The sequence below is a fragment of the Papio anubis genome, chromosome 8 (genome assembly GCF_008728515.1).
Source record: "Papio anubis isolate 15944 chromosome 8, Panubis1.0, whole genome shotgun sequence".
NCBI lineage: Eukaryota > Metazoa > Chordata > Mammalia > Primates > Cercopithecidae > Papio > Papio anubis.
This window is the reverse complement of record NC_044983.1, coordinates 135,848,161-135,865,749: the sequence shown is the minus strand read 5'-3', so window position 1 is coordinate 135,865,749 and position 17,589 is coordinate 135,848,161. Positions and strand designations below refer to the sequence as shown.

The 17,589-nt window shown below is 42.1% G+C and overlaps 1 protein-coding gene across 49 annotated transcripts in view; it reads left to right on the top strand.

Moving 5' to 3' along the window:
* The window catches only part of PTK2 (protein tyrosine kinase 2), a 322,010-nt gene that overhangs the window by 287,569 nt on the left and 16,852 nt on the right, over nucleotides 1-17,589 (top strand). For 36 of the 49 annotated variants that reach the window (XM_017962371.2, XM_021942917.1, XM_021942938.1 and 33 more), the window contains one exon: nucleotides 6,664-6,726. The exons of the other annotated variants lie outside the window; for them this stretch is intronic. In XM_017962371.2, the coding sequence (XP_017817860.1) occupies nucleotides 6,664-6,726 (63 nt within the window). The remainder of the gene's footprint in view (nucleotides 1-6,663; nucleotides 6,727-17,589) is intronic. 49 annotated transcript variants of the gene reach the window in all.

Here is a 17,589-nt window from a genome sequence, read left to right as displayed (position 1 = left end):
TGCAACTTGCTTCTTTTTATTACTGTGTGCACAATAATTTTCTAATGTGGTACTATGCTTAAAACAGGATTTTAATTTTAAATGAGAAAGCCCTGTCTATATAAAGCCTACTTTGTGTTTTGAGAAAGAAATATGTGAGCATTTTTCCCTCACATAGCAGATCCAGTCAGTCTGAATGAAAGATGAATGCCGAGACAGGGAACTAGAAAGCAGTGGCACAAGGCTGTCTATCTGAAGCCAGGCTGCTGTCCCTGCATGTGCTATGCAGCAGGGCCACAGCTCTCCTATTTTTGCCCTCATACCAGATTCCAGATTTGAAAGCAATACAGTATAGTGGAAAGAGAAAAGACTGAGCTATAAACCTTAAATTTGAAGTTTTCCAGAGCCATACCCACCCACATGAGAGTAGGGACTGTAGCTAAACGGAAGTGTTTTTTCGGTTTGTTTTTGTTTGTTTGTTTTGAGATAAAGTCTCGCTCTTGTCCCCCAGGCTGGAGTGTGATGGCGCGATCTTGGCACACTGCAACCTCCGCCTCCCGGGTTCAAGCAATTCTCCTGCCTCAGCCAGCCGAGTAGCTGGGGCTACACGTGTGCACCACCATGTCCAGCTAATTTTTGTATTTTGAGTAGAGACGGGGTTTCACCATGTTGGCCAGGCTGGTCTTAAACTCCTGACCTCAGGTGATCTGCCCACCTCAGCCTCCCATAGTGCTGGGATTACAGGCGTGAGGCACCGCACCTGGCTGAGAATCCATTCTTTCTGATTGACTGTCTCTGGCTGTATCGCTCTTCAGTTCCCAGTGGGCCCTCATCTTTCATTCAGGAGGCCATGTGTGCTGTATGAAAAAAAAAGCTCAAGTATTTATTTCATTCACAGAACACAAGTAGATTTGATTTTAAATGGATAAGCCTTTCTCATTTTAAAATTAAAATCCTGTCTTCAGGAAAATACCACATTAGGGAATTACACATTAAAGAAAGTCATTTTATGAAATTTATATAGAAATAAAAACAGATTAATTCATGTAAACACATGAAACATAATAGCTTACTCTATAGGCAAAAATATAAATGAGTTGCATTTTTTGTTTAAGTAAAACAGTAAATATTTCCTGCCTATAGAAGGTACTTACATCTGTTGACTGATTGAAGCCCACCTCCACTGTTTAAGAGCTGTGTTACCCCAAGCAACTAAATCTTTCTAAGTCAAGTTCCTCGTCTATAACATATCTCATGTGCCTTGGATATTAATTGAAGCATTCCTTCAGCAAATAGTTACTACACATCTATGTGCACAATGCTGCCAGGCACTTCTTCAGTTCTGCTAATGACTGATTGAGGTAGGTATTATTCTACCTATTTTACAGGTGAGGAACTGGGCCTAGACAGGTTATATGCCTTGTCCAAAGGGGCATGGACAATCAGTTCGCTAGAAAAATGCACAGAGCGTTCATTTCCTCCATCTGTTTGTCCTGTGTTCTACCAGGTAACAGAGATGCAGCGGTGAAGCAGACAGCTTCATAGCCTCTGTCTTCATGGAACTTCGCATCTCATAATAAGAAACAGAAATGTTCAACTATTTGGGGAAAGGGAGGAGGAGAGGAACAAGTCACAACAATATATTTGAGTATCTTCTTTATGAATTGGTTGAGAGTTCTAAGATGACAGCACAGTGGTGCTAGGGCACAGTGAGAGAAATGCCATCACACATTACTGACGTAGATGAGAATCAGGACAGCCTTGAGCAATTTGGAAACTTATACCAAGATTTTTCAAATGTTCCAACTCTTTGACTTAGGAATTCCTTTCTTAGAAATCTGCTCCAGAGCCAGGCACAGTGGCCGAGACAGGAAGATCACTTGAGCACAGGAGTTTAAGACCAGCCCGGATAACATAGTGAGACACCCCCCCATCTCTAAAAGAAAAAAGAAAGAAATCTGTCCCAGGGAAACAATCAGGGACTTAGTCAAAGATTTGTATACAAAGGTGTTCATCTACAACCTATTTATAAAGGATTTTGAAAATGACCCTAATGTCCAACAATAAAAGAACTGTTTATTTTAACTCTTATGTGGCACCAACTTAGTACTTTGCAAATGTTAACTCATTTCATCCTCCTAACAATCCTATGTGTTGGTTACAGTTACTGTTCCATTTTAGAGATGAAGAAATTGAGGCCCAGGTCACACAGCTTGTAAATACTGGAGCCTGATTTGAACCCAGGCCACCTGGTGCCACAGCCCACACCCTTTACTACCATTGTCTATTTTATGATGATAGTCATGCAGTGGAACATTGCGCAGCCTTAAGCATTGTTTTGTCAGCTTGCCCTAAGTAAATGTTATGTGAAGGCTGCAGAATCATATAATGTGGTTCCATGTTTGTAAACATACATTTACACCACAGTATTAACTAATGATAATTACTTTTACATTTTAATTACTCCATAATAACTAATGACAATTATTTCCAAATGGTAAGGTTGAGTGATTTGTAATTTTTTCATCTATTTTCGCAGTATCTTAATTTTCCTACAGGAAGTGCATGTTTCGTTAGATTATTGACAAATGAGGGTATATACGATATTTTAAAATAACCAAAATCCTGTAACTATTAAATGACCACATCATAACTTGGGCCTGGTGGGTCTTTTGTTTTCTTAGACTGTAGCTCTAACTGGGCATGGTGGCATGCATTTATAGTCCCAGCTACTCCAGAAACTGAGGTGAATGATTACTTGAGGCCAGGAGTTCGAGGCTGTAATGCACTATGATTGTGCCTGTGAATAGCCGCTGCACTCTGACCTAGGCAGCAGATCAAGGCCCTGTCTCTTAAAAATAGAAACTGTTGGCCGGGCATGGTGGCTCACATCTGTAATCCTAGCACTTTGGGAGGCCAAGGGGGGTGGATCATGAGGTCAGGTGATCGAGACCATCCTGGCTAACACGGTGAAACCCTGTCTCTACTAAAAATACAAAAAATTAGCCGGGCGTGGTGGCGGGCGCCTGTAGTCCCAGCTACTCGGGAGGCTGAGGCAGGAGAATGGCATGAACCTGGGAGGCGGAGCTTTCAGTGAGCCGAGATCGTGCCACTGCACTCCAGCCTGGGCGACAGAGGGAGACTCTCAAAAAAATGAATAAATAGGCCGGGCGCGGTGGCTCAAGCCTGTAATCCCAGCACTTTGGGAGGCCGAGACGGGTGGATCACGAGGTCAGGAGATGGAGACCATCCTGGCTAACATGGTGAAACCCTGTCTCTACTAAAAAATACAAAAAACTAGCCAGGCAAGGTGGGGGGCGCCTGTAGTCCCAGCTACTTGGGAGGCTGAGGCAGGAGAATGGCGTGAACCCGGGAGGCGGAGCTTGCAGTGAGCTGAGATCCGGCCACTGCACTCCAGGCTGGGCGACAGAACGAGACTCTGTCTCAAAAAATAAAATAAAATAAATAATAAAATAAAATAAAAATTGTTGTCCTTCCTGCTACAATAGAGTCAAACCTAATCACCTCCACTCTCTGTTTAGAGCCCTTCAACAAAAGCCCTGAGCAGACCCAGCTCCCAGCTTGTCCCTCAAGTAAATGGGCAAAAGAGGAAAGGATAGTTTCAGACACTTTAAAAGTTGCAAGAATGGTACAAAGAATTCTCACATTCCCTTTACCTGGAGTCTCCAGTTGTTAACATTTGACCTCATTTGCTTTGCATATTTGTACATACCATTTTTTCTGAACCATTTGGAAGTAAATACCAGATATCCTACTTTTTAAAATAGTTCAATGTGAATTTCCTAAAAAGTAAGGATGTTCTCTTAAATAACCACAGCCGAGTTACCAATGTTGGGAAATTAGCAATAATACAATACTGTTAGCTAATCAACAGACTCTTCATGTTTTACCAGTTGTCCACAGAATGTCCTTTCTAGAAAAAAGTCGTGGATCGTGAGATGTATTTAGTTATCATATCTCTTGAGTTTCCTTTAAGCTTGAACAGTTCCTTGGTCTTCCCGAAATCTTTCCTGACCTTGATATTTACGTTGAGTAATGTTCTGTGAATTGTCAACCTGAAGTCTCGTCTTCTCAGGTACTTTTTCTCAAAGTTCATTGTGTTTTGGAATATTTTTCTTAAGTATATCTGGGATGTTTAGGCCCCAGAAAGCTGCCTCTTCATTCAGACAGTAGCAAAACCTCAACATTCCATGGAATAGAATCTGTGAGTTCTACTCCATGGACTAGGACCGCCCCAGTGAGTTCCCCTTCAGTTGCCAGTTGGAATCAATGGTTGAAATATTACGTGTGTTTGCCTGGTTTCCTTTCTGTCTATTCATGTCTATCTTACCTGTCAGAGAAGATTCTATGCTGGAAGTCAGCAACTACCTACCTCTCAGTTTTCTCTGGAGCTCTTTCACACCCAGCCACAGCTGTCCACAACTAATGGGATAGGCCTCTCTGATAAGACACAGCATACTTTCTGCCATAGTCACCAACTGCATGCCTCTGGGTTTGACTTCCCCTGTGTGGGCATTAGTTATATATATCACATCTGCAGTAAGAATTCATTTTTTAAATTATTGTTCCTTGATATTATAGTACATATAAACACTGTACAATGTTTTAAGTTATGCTTGTCAGAGTTTGGAAATACTTATTCTAAACTTTTCTGGTTTACTCATTGACAGAGTTCTAACAGAGCGAAGTCTTGCTTAGTCACCCAGGGTGTAGTGCCATGGCACAATGGTAGCTCACTACAGCCTCAGACTCCTGGGCTGAAACCATCCCCCCACCTCAGCCTCTCCAGTAGCTGGGACTCAGGCACACACCATCATGCCCAGCTAATTTTTAAAATTTTTTTCTTTGTAGAGATGAGTTCTCACTATGTCACCCAGGCTGGTCTTGATATCCTGGCCTCAAGGGGTCCTCCCACCTCAGCCTCCCAAATAGGTGAAATTGCAGGCACACACCACCACACCCAACACTGCATTTGAGGATTTAGGTCATTTTCCACCTATATTTAGCTATTGTTTTTAAATGCATATTTTTACATTAAAGAGAACATCTTTTTTTTATATAGTAGCATAGAGGTTAATTCAGTCAACATTGATGTGTTGAGTGCGCACCAGCCGGAAACTGTGCCGGGCACTAGGGATATGGGGCTGATATACATGAGCTGTTTTGTAATTCTGTTGAATGAACAGGTAACAAGTAAGTTGTGACTTTTGCCCTCTTTGCTTACTCTCTGCTACTGCTGTCAAGTCTGTCTATTCTGTTTCAGGATGCCTCTGATTATTAGAATGTTTTTCCGTAAGTGAGCCAAAGTCTGCCCTAAATTCAGGGACAACACACAAGTTTCACCTTTTCCCACATGGAATCCCTGAGGACTGTTAACAGCAATCAGCCAGAGCCCCCTTTTAGTGATTAGCCATCAGGAGCTCCTTTACCCACTTCCTGGTAGGAGCTGTTCTCAGACCTTAGCCAACTACCTGCAGGCACTGTGCCTGGGAGGGAAAGAAAGGGGGAGGGGAGGAAGAAGGCAAAGGACACTGCAGGGCCCCTGTCCTGGAAAGTCTGTTTACCTCTGAGCCATCAGAGGATCACTTTTATCTTAATGGTGGCTGTGTCCTTTACCAACTTCCTACTACACCCTGGCACCCACCACTGACCCCTGCTTTCATTAGAGATAGTTAAGACAGAGGCAGAAAGCCTAGGAGGAACTGGTACAATGAAGGGGGTTTGGGCTACAGCACTGGAATTGGAAAAGAAGGGAGAGGTGAAGCTTATGTCTCGATCCCTTACCCAACAAGTGGTTGCAGATGGTGTGCTCAGTGACAGGTTCGGGTGTGGGAAATAGGAGATACACAGACAAATAAGACATCAAGATGCTCCATCTCTAATGAGGGAAGTAATTGTGCATGATATGTGCCAATGTAGAGAGATATCTGTAAGGCACAGGCTAAGAAGCGACCAGCTCTGCTTGAATTAGGAAACATGCTGCCCAGAAAGGGTATCTGGCTGAGCCTTGAAGAGTAAACAGAAGTTTTCCAGGCAGAAGTATGTGGCCAGTGTGGCTGAAGGCTCCACGGAACCCATGCTGCAGGAGCACGGGGTTGTTTTCATGAGGAAAAGCCTTTCTGCCCTGTTCCTTCACCATAAAGACATGTAGCCTACTTCGTTTATTCTGATACTGGTGAAATTTCTGTACTATTATTTACATGAAATCTAGATTTATCTGTTTGGTTTCTATATTCTAGATGCAGTGTGGGAAAGCAGTCTTGTAATTGAATTCATTTGCTGCTTTGGCAAGACAGCCACATCCATATGAGCCATATTCTGTCAGAAAGCCGCAAGTAATGCCTGGTATTTTTATCCTGGGGTTGCAGGTCTCAGTGAAGAAGAAAGCCTGCTGTGCTACTTGGAGTAGAAGTGAAGTGTAGGTTCTCCAGCACTGGGTGGGCCAGTGCAGGTGCCAGTCTGTAAGGTGTGCGTGTGTGGAGAGGAATGCGGTTCTTCCCAAGGCAGACTGCCTTCATTCATCATCACTGGAATTCTTTTGAAATTGGGGAACTTTCCACTATGAGAACAATTGTGTTAAAAAGGAAGGAATTTAATACAGAATCTGTCGATAATTTTCAAATCAAAAATGAAATTGTTTTGATTTTGTTTTAATTTCTTCAGAAACCTGATGTGAGACTCTCTCGAGGCAGTATTGACAGGGAGGATGGAAGTCTTCAGGGTCCGGTAAGCCTGAGTTTTCAGCAGGATTTGATTTCCAGTTCTCCTGTGCATGGACCATCAATGTTTATGTCATAAGATTTCCAAATTGACTAATAGTTGTAATAGGGAACAGAATATTCTATAAATAAAGTTAACATTTTAAGATTCTGAAAATCTGTGATGTACAGCCTAGAATTTTTATTCAGATACAGAAGTTGTCTGCACTATTATTGATAAAGGCTTTTTCATTTAACTTTTATTTTCATTTCAGGGGTACATGTACAGATTTGTTATATAAGTAGATCGCATGTTGCTGGTGCAAGGGCTTGGTATACAGATCATTTGGCACCCAGGTGATAAGCATAATACCTCATAGGTGGTGTTTTCATCCTCACCCTCCTCCCACCCTCCACCCTCAAGTAGGCCCCGGAGTCTGTTGTTCCCTTCATTGTGTCCATGTGTACTGAGTGTTTAGCTCCCATTTGTAAATGAGAACGTGCGGTATTGGTTTTCTGTTCCTGTGTTAGTTCACTTAAGATAATGATAATTACCTCTAGCTCCACCCATGTTGCTGCAGATGAAATGATCTCATTCTTTTTTTTTTTTTTTTTTTTTTTTTTTTGAGACGGAGTCTCGCTCTGTCGCCCAGGCTGGAGTGCAGTGGCGCGATCTCGGCTCACTGCAAGCTCCGCCTCCCGGGTTCACGCCATTCTCCCGCCTCAGCCTCCGAGTAGCTGGGACTACAGGCGCCCGCCACCACGCCCGGCTAGTTTTTTTTTGTATTTTTAGTAGAGACGGGGTTTCACCATGTTAGCCAGGATGGTCTCGATCTCCTGACCTCGTGATCCACCCGCCTCGGCCTCCCAAAGTGCTGGGATTACAGGCTTGAGCCACCGCGCCCGGCCGATCTTATTTTTGTGGCTACATAGTATTCCATAGTGTATACATACCACGTTTTCTTTATCCAGTCTATCATTGATGGATATTTAGGTTGATTCCGTGACCTTGTTATTGTGAACAGTACTGTGATGAATATAAGCATGCATGTGTCTTTATGGTAGAAAGATTTATATTCCTTTGGGTGTGTACCCAGTACAGAGATTGGTGGGTCAAATGCTGCTTATGTTTTAAGTTCTGAGACATCGCCAAACTGCTTTCCACAGTGACTGAAGTAATTTACATTCCCACCAGCAGTGTCTAAGTGTTCCTGTTTCTCCACAACCTCGCATCTGTTAATTTTTTGACTTAGTAATAATAGACATTCTGACTGGTGTGAGGTGGCATCTCATTGTGGTTTTGATTTGCATTTCTCTAACGATTAGTGATATTGGGCATTTTTTCATATGCTTGTTGGCCATGTTTATGTCGTCTTTTGAAAAGTGTGTGTTCATGTCCTTTGCCCACTTTTTAATGGGGTTGTTTGGTTTTCTTGTTAATTTGCTTTAAGTTCCTTATAGATGCTTGATGTTAGACCTTTGTCAGATGCATAGCTTGCAAATATTTTCTCCCATTCTGTGGGTTGTTTGTTCTGTTGATAGTTCCTTTTGCTGTAAAGAGGCTCTTTAGTTTAATTAGGTCCTATTTGTAATTTTTTGTTTGTTATGATTGCTTTTGCTGTCCTCATCATGAAATCTTTGCAAGGGCCTATGTCCAGAATGGTATTTCCTAGGTTTTCTTCGAGGGTTTTTATAGTTTTAGGTTTTACATTTAAGTCTTTAATTCATCTTGAGTTGATTTTTGTATATGGTGTAAGGAAGGGACCCAGTTTTATTCTTTGGCATATGGCTAGCTTCTTGTCCCAGCACCATTTATTGAATAGGGAGTCCTTTCCCCATTGCTTGTCTTTGCCAGCATTGTCAAGGATCAGATGGTTGTAGGTATGAAGCTTTATTTCTAGGCTATTTTGTTCTGTTGGTCTGTATGTCTGTTTTTGTACCAGAACTATGATGTTTTGATTACTATAGCCTTGTAGTATAGTTTGAAGTCATGTAATGTAATGTGATGTCTTCAGCTTTGTTCTTTTTGCTTAGGATTGCTTTGGCTTTTCAGGCTTTTTTTTTTTTTTTTTTTTTTTGGTTCCATATGAATTTTAGAATAGCTTTTTCTAATTCTGTAAAGCATGTCATTGGTAGTTTGATAGGCACAACATTGAATCTGTAAAGCACTTTAGGCGGTATAACCATTATAATGGTATCTATTCTTCCTATCCATGAGCATGGATTGTTTTTCCATTTGTTTGTGTCATGTCTGATTTCTTTCAGCAGTGTTTTTAATTCTTATTGTAGAGATCTTTCACCTCCCTGGTTAGCTATATTCCTGGGTATTTTTTGTGTGTGGCTGTTGTAAATGGGATTCCATTCTTGATTCAGCACTCAACTGATGTTGTTGGTGTAGAGAAATGCTACTGATTTTTGTACATTGATTTTGTACCCTGAAACTTTGCTGAAGTTGTTTATCACAGGGGTCCCCATCTTCCTGGGTCACAGACCGGTATTGATCCATATTCTGTTAGGAATTGGGCCACACAGCAGGAGGTGAGTGGTGGGCTAGCCAGCATTAATGCCTGAGCTCTTCCTCCTGTCAGGTTAGTGACAGCATTAGATTCTTATGGGCATGTGAACCCAATTGTGAACTGCGCTTGCGAGAGATCTAGATTGCACACTCCTTATGAGACTCTAATGCCTGATGATCTGAGATGGAACAGTTTCATCCCAAAACCATCCCCCACCCCATCCCCTGAATCCGTGGAAAAATTGTCTTCCACGAAACCTGTCCCTGGTGCCGAAATGATGGGGGACTGCTGCTTTATCAGATCTAAGAGCTTTTGGGCCAAGACTATGGAGTTTTCTGTATATAAAATCATATCATCTGCACACACAGAAGTTTGACCTCTTCTTTTCCTATTTGGATCCCTTTTATTTCTTTGTCTTGCCTGATTGCTCTGCCTAGGACTTCCGGTACTAATGTTGAATAGATATGGTGAGAGTGGGCATCCTGGTCTTGTTTCAGTTCTCCAGGGGAATGCTTCCAGCCTTTGCCCATTCGTTCAATAAGATGTTGGCTGTGAGTTTGTCGTAGATGGCTCTTATTATTTTGAGTTATGTTGAGTTATGTTCCTTCATTACCTAGTTTTTTGAGGGTTTTTAACATAAAGTGAGGTTGAATTTTATTGGAAGCTTTTTTTTTTGCATCTATTGAAATAATCCTGTGGTTTTTGTTTTTAGTTCTGTTTATGTGATGAATCACGTTTAATTGATTTTCATATGTTGAACCAACCTTGCATCCCAGGGGTAAAGCCTACTTGTTTGTGGTGAATTAGCTTTTGTTGTGCTGCTGCTGGATTCGTTTTGCCAGTATTATGTTGAGGAATTTTGTATCTATGTTCATCAGGGATATTGGCCTGAAGTTTTCTTTTTTTGTTGTTTCTGCCAGGTTTGGTACTCAAAATGATACTGGCCTCCTAGAATGAGTTAGAGAGGAGTACCTCCTCCTCAATTTTTTGGAATGGTTTTAGTGAGAGTGCTACCAGCTCATCTTTGTACATCTGTTAGAATTCAACTGTGAAACTGTCTGGTCCTGGGCTTTTGGTGGTTGGTAGGCTGTCTATTACTGATTCAATTTCAGAGCTCATTATTGGTCTGTTCAGGGATTTGATTTCTTCCTGGCTCAGTCTTGGGAATGTGTATGTGTCCAGGAATTCATCCATATCTTCTACATTTTCTGGTTTATGTGCATAGAGGTGTTCATAATGTTCTATGATAGTTATATGTATTTTTCTGTGGGGTTGGTGGTAATGTCCCCTTTGTCATTTCTGATTGTATTTATTTGGATCTTCTCTCTTTTTTTAATTAGTCTAGCTAGTGGTCTGTCATTCTTATGTATTCTTTCAAATAACCAATTTCTGGTTTCATTTATCTTTTGTATGTTTTTTGATGTCTCAGTTTCATTTAGTTCAGCTCTGATTTTGGGTATTTCTTGTTTTCTGCTAGCTTTGGGGTTGGTTTGCTCTTGTTTTTCTAGTTCCTCAAGGTGCAATGTCAGGTTATTAATTTGAGATCTTTCTAACTTTTTGGTGTAGATGTTTAGCACGATAAACCTTCCTCTTAACACTGCCTTAGCTTTGTTTAAGAGATTCTAGTATGTTGTATCTTTGTACTTATTAGTTTCAAAGAATTGCTTGATTTCTGCCTTACCCGGAAGTCATTCAGGAGCAGGTTGTTTAATTTCCATGTAATCAAATGGTTTTGAACAATCTTCTTAGTACTGATTTCTATTTTTATTGTGCTGTGGTCCTAGAGTGTGGTTGGTGTGATTTGGGGTTTGTTTTTAATTTGCTATACAGTTGTTTTATAACCAATTGTGTGGTTTATTTTAGAGTATGTATCATGTGCAGATGAGAAGAATGCGTATTCTGTTGTTTAATCATCAGGGACGTTAGCCTGAAGTGTTCTTCTTTTGTTGTTTCTGCCAGGTTTGGGACTCAGAATGATTCTGGCCTCCTAGAATGAGTTAGAGAGGAGCACCTTTTAGTAATAAGCCAGACTCTCTGTGACCTAAAGAAATATGTACGTCATTTCTCAGCCTTTTGGCTAAGATCGAGTGAAGAAATATATACACATAATAGCTGTTGTTAACACAAGCTGTCATTTGCTAAATATCTTGTTGTTGTTGTTTTCGTTTTTGTTTTGAGACGGAGTCTCGCTCTGTCACCCAGAGCTGGAGTGCAGTAGGGTGGTCTTGGCTCACTATAACCTCCGACTCCCAGGTTCAAGTGATTCTTGTACCTCAGCCTCCCGAGTAGCTGGAACTACAGGCACGCACCACCACGCCCAGCTAATTTTTGAATTTTTAGTAGAGACAGGGTTTCACAATGTTGGCCAGCTGGTCTCAAACTCCTGACTTCAAGTGATCCACCTGGCCCATTTGCTAAATTTTTATACTCTTACTATATGGTTATAAAAGTCTCCGGAGTCACAGAAAACTTGTTCAAGCAAGATTTTTTTCTTCTGGATGTTGCAGGGGGAGAATGCCTGAAATTCTCTTTAAAGAGCTAGCTTATGATTATTCCAATTATACTTAACCCATTTATGCCTAGTCTTCCATTATTGGAACGCTAAGCTTGTGGGAGTTATTTATATCCTACTGCCCAAGGTCATTGCCAGTGTCTGATTTTTCCACACCAAAAAATTTGCAGCCTCCAGCATAAATAGGACTTATTTTCACACCAATTCTCACTCCTTCTTAACATTTTAGGACCAACTACGTGTTATGCATTAGTCTCTTCAACATAAGGAAGCGGCCAGTTTGGGGTTGGTTGGCTGTTGTTTTTCTAGTTCCTCAGGGTGTAATGTTAGGTTATTAATTTGAGTAATTTGAGATTTTTTTGTTTTTGTTTTTGTTTTTGTTTTTTTTTGAGACAGAGTCTTGCTCTGTCACCCAGGCTGGAGTGCAGTGCCAGAATCTCGGTTCACTGCATCTTCTGCCTACCAGGCTCAAGCAATTCTCCTGCCTCAGCCTCCAAGTAGCTGGGATTACAGCCACCCGCCTAATTTTTGTATTTTTAGTAGAGACGGGGTTTCACCATGTTAGCTAGACTCATCTCGAACTCCTGACCGCCAGTGATCCACCCGCCTTGGCCTCCCAAAGTGCCGGGATTACAGGCGTGAGCCACCGCACCCAGCTGAATTTAAGATCTTCTTAACCTTACTAATTTGAACAAACCAACGCCAAATTTCCATCAGCAAATGTCTAAGTTAAATGCAGATTTCCTTAAACATTTGCTGTGCCTGTGAGGTAGCAGAGTTATGGAGTTAAAGTTTAACCCTATTAAGGGTGAAACTACTGAGTTGACTTCTAGTCACATGTGTGTGTATGCAACTGTCAACACTTAACCTTAACATCTTGCAAACATTTTTTCTATATAAAATAGCACCCAGTCGGGCGCACTGGCCGACATTCTTTAGTTCATGAGCAAGGAGGTTTCATTATCAGCCATTTAACATTCCCATACACTGAGCTCCTTCCTTGTGTTGAAGAGACAGATGCATAACAAGCAGTTGGTCTTGGTGTGAAAATAAGTCCTATTCAAGATACTAGCTATTTAGAACATTGCTAATAGGAAATTTGTTAGATAAGGAAAATTCTTCGTGTTCCAGTGTGTGGCCCATAGAAGGTACTCAGAAAAAAATGTGAATTTGTTAATTAATCAAACCTGGATAGAAGGATTATGCAGAAATGCTTTATTAATAAGAACTTGTGGCCAGGAGCAATGGCTCACGCCTGTAATCCCAGCACTTTGGAAGGCCGAGGCAGGTGGATCACCTGAGGTCAGGAGTTCGAGACCAGCCTGACCAACATGGTGAAACCCCATCTCTACTAATAATACAAAAAAATTATTCGGGCTTGGTAGCAGGTAACTGTAATCCCAGCTACTCAGAAGACTGAGGCAGGAGAATCGCTTGAACCCGGGAGGCGTAGGTTGCAGTGAGCCAAGATTGTGCCATTGCACTCCAGCCTGAGCCAGAAGAGCAAAACTCTGTCTTTAAAAAAGAAAAAAAGAACTTCTAAGACAATCAGATGACACATGATGGGCCCACCTAAGATCTCAGTTTGCTTTGTGCCAGGTGGAGGTAATAGTAAGAGTGCTTAGTGCTAACTGACGACCTGGCTTAGTACTGCGAGGTGCTGTGTCGCATCACTCTTGACACATCGGGTACTGTCGTCATCCACATTTCACAAATGAGTAGACCAGGACTCAAAGAAAACTTGCCTAAGTGCCCCCATTTATGCACATATAGCCAGCCTTTCTCAACAGACTTCACTGACTGCCTTCCTGGGGACTGTTAACATGCTATGACCATTTCTGGTTTTTTTCCCCTTTTGTGCTTTCCTAAAGATGATAATTTGTTTTTGGCCCTATTTGTGAAATGCTCCAGCTTTTAACACTTTTAGAAATGTGCCATGGCTTCAGGGAGAACCCTTTGACTAGAAAGCCACGTAGACTGTAAATGGATGTGAACTAGTTAGTAAACATTAATAACTGACTAGTGGAAAATTGATCCCATCAGTGTGCATAAAAAGTAAAACTTTATTTAGACTTTAACACACAGGTTGACAGCATGTTCATTTTGTGATGACAGCCTAGTTGTCTTATTAGGTAAGTGTTATTAGCCTCAGTTTACAAATGGAAAAACCAAAGCCCCTAGCAGCTCTGCAACTTTTCCAAAGTAAACAGCTGGGTCCACACAGAACCATGCACGAGGCCTAGCTCCACACACTCATCCTGTCAGACTTCTGAAGCAGGGTCTCTCCTTTACTGTACCTGAGTACCCGAGCAGGTTGTACGTGATCACACATTGGCTAGATTACTCCAGGATGTTCTGAGAATAGGATTTTCTAGTTCATCAAACTTTCTTGTTACCCAAGTATCAACCAGAAAGTTCTTTGTATTTTTAAACCTTTTAAAATGAGCATGGGGCCAGACGCGGTAGCTCACACCTATAATCACAATACTTTGGGAGGCCGAGGCGAGCAGACCACCTGAGGTCAGGAGTTCAAGACCAGCCTGGCCCACATAGTGAAGCCCTGTCTCTACTAAAAATACAAAAAATTAGCCAGGCATGGTGGCACACACCTATAATCCCAGCTACTTGGGAGGCTGAGGCAGGAGAATCACTTGAACCTGGGAGGCAGAGGTTGCAGTGAGCCAAGATTGTACCACTGCACTCCAGCCTGGGCAACAGAGCAAGACTCTAGCTCAAACAAACAAAAAAAACATGGAGAGCACTCAGCTTGCCGTGAGCTTGCTGGCTGGGGACAGGCGCCACATAAATTTAAAATTTTTTTAAATTTAAAAGGGCATGGGTTTTATTGCCTGAAGCGGTGAGTACAACACAGCCAATAGACACTATCTGTTGTTAAGTATTGACCCATTTCCACCATTCCCTGCCCTCACGCCTCTCTATCTACCCTGACCACCTCGCTGTTCATCACACATTCGATGTGCCCTACTGGGACTCCTCCGTCTCCAAGCTACTCTTCTCCCAGGTTGCTACAAGTGTTCTCTTTCAGGGATCACTTTCTTAGAAGGCCTGACCTTCCTACTTAAAACTGCAGCTTTGGTCTGGGGTAGTGGCTCAGGCCTGTAATCCCAGTACTTGGGGAGGCCAAGGTGGGTGGATCACTTGAGCTCAAGAGCTTGAGACCAGCCTGGGTAACATGGCAAAACTTTGTCTCTACAAAAAATATAAAAACTAGCCAGGTGTGGTGGCGTGCACCTGTGGTCCCAGCTGTCAGCTACTCAAGAGGCTGAGGCAGGAGGATCACTTGAGCTCAGGAAGTTGAGTCTGCAGTGAACTGAGATCACAGCACTGCAACCTAGGTGACAGAGTAATACCCTGTCTCAGAAAAACAAAAGGGCCAGGAGCAGTGGCTCACGCCCGTAATCTCAACACTTTGGGAGGCCGAGGTGGGCGGATCACTTGAGCTCAGGAGTTCAAGACCAGCCTGGCCAACATGGTGAAACCCCATTTTTACCAAAAATGCAAAAAATTAGCCAGGCATTATGGTGGGCGTTTGTAATCCCAGCTACTCGGGAGGCTAAAGCAGGAGAATCACTTGAACCTGGGAGGCAGAGGTTGCAGTGAGCCAAGATTATGCCACTGCACTCCAGCCTGGGCGACAGTAAGACTCTGTCACTCACTCAATCAATCAGTAAATAAATACCAAAAAACTTGTAGCTCCTCTCCTTCTATCCCAGCCATCTCCTTTCTTTGTGGGATACAGCTTCTCCTAACAGAACACAGAATATACTAATACATATTCATTGTTTATTATCTGTCTCCCTCCACTGCATTGTTAGCTGTTTGCTTCCCAGGCAGGATCTTTGTTTTATGCCTCGAACAGTGCCTCGAACAAAGCAGGTGTTCAATAACTGTTCATTGAACAAGTGAATGATATGAAAATGATCTGTAAAGGAGAAAGTGCTACACAAAAATAAGTTGATATGGTATCATTCTTCATACCTTCAGGCTCCGAGACTTTTTCCAAGTCTTTAAAATCAGAGGTGTTAAATGACATGTTGAAAACAACTTGATCGTGTGAGGGAGGAACAATTTTAATTTTGTGTGCTATTTTTATAGCCCTTGTATTGTGAAGAAGTGGATCTCTTTTCAGTAGAAAGTAAAGCACCTTGAGTTAGATCTATTAGCCAGTTCATTATTCTAAAGTAAGCGAGAAAAGTCTTTCTTTTCAGAAGTAGAACATAATTCCAAAAAGATTTCTTTCCAGGTAGTTAGCCTCAGAAAGACTATTTCAAGTGCAGTTTCAGGTATGACAACTTGAAGGAGAACTGGTGTTAAGTGAAACTTTATCGTGTGCCTGGAACAGAAGTTCTGGGCTGTGGTTTGGCTTCTCTGGCTTGGCCTGGAACTGATGGAGGTATAGCAACAGGTCCTGACACACACAGTGCTTTGGGAATGATGACAGTGTAGGCCCATGGGAATCTACACACCCAGTGCTACCAAACCCCTTTCCATCATTGTTCTGGTTGTACCCGTTTTTGTGATAAGCATGGTTGGGAGGCCAGGCAGGAGAAGATGCAGACACTGGGAAGATCTGGGATTTTAAACCCTATAGAGGTAAACTGGAGACATCCATATAAGAACATTTCAAAATTTTTTTTATTTGTATAAATTTAAGGGGTATAAGTGCAGTTTTTTGTCATGGATATATTGCATAGTGGTGAAGTCTGGGCTTTTTGTATAACCATCACCCAAATAGTGTACATTATACCCATTAAGTAATTTCTTTTTTTTTTTTTTTTTTTGAGATGGAGTCTCCCTCTGTTGCCCAGGCTGGAGTACACTGGCGCAATCTCGGCTCACTGCAACTTCCACCCCCCCAAGGTTCAAGCAATTCTCCTGCCTCAGCCTCCCAAGTAGCTAGGATTACAGGCATATCACCGTGCTGCCCGAATTTTTTTTTTTTTTTAAGTAGAAGCGGGGTTTCACCATGTTAGCCAGGATGGTCTCGATCTCCTGACCTCGTGATCCGTCCACCTCGGCCTCCCAAAGTGCTGGGATTATAGGCATGAGCCACCGCACCTGGCCCCATTAAGTAATGTCTTAACGCTGTCCCCCCCTGCCCACAACTCTTCCAAGTCCCCAGTGACTATTCCACATTCTTAGGTACATGTGTACACAGTATTTAGCTCCCACTTACGAGAACATGCCTGATTTGATTTTCTGTTTGTAAGTTGTTTCACCTAAGATAATGGCCTACCCATTACTGCATCCATCCCCACTGCTGCAAAAGACAGGAATTTATTTATTTATTTATTTATTTTGAGACAGAGTCTTGCTCTGTTGCCCAGGCTGGAGTGCAGTGGCGTGATCTCGGCTCACTGCAACCTCTGCCTCCTGGGTTCAAGCAATTCTCCTGCCTCAGCCTCCCAGGTAACTGAGATTACACGCATGTACCACCATGCCCAGCTAATTTTTGTGTTTTTAATAGAGACAGGGTTTTGCCATGTCGTCCAGGCTGGTCTTGAACTCCTGACCTAAGGTTATTGCCTGTTTTGACCTCCCAAAGTGCTGGGATTACAGGCATGAGCCACTGTGCCCAGCCAATTGTATTCTTTTTTATGGCTAAATAGTATTCCATTGTATACATATACCACATTTTTTTTTATCCAGACATTCATTGATGGATACTTAGGTTGATTCCGTATCTTGGATATTGGGAGTGGTGCAGTGATAAATATAGCAGTGCAGGTATCTTTTTGATACAATGATTTGTTTTCCTTTGGCGTATACGCAGTCATGGGATTGCTGGATCGAATAGTAGTTCTATTTTGAGTTATTTGATAAGTAGTTCTATTTTGAGTTC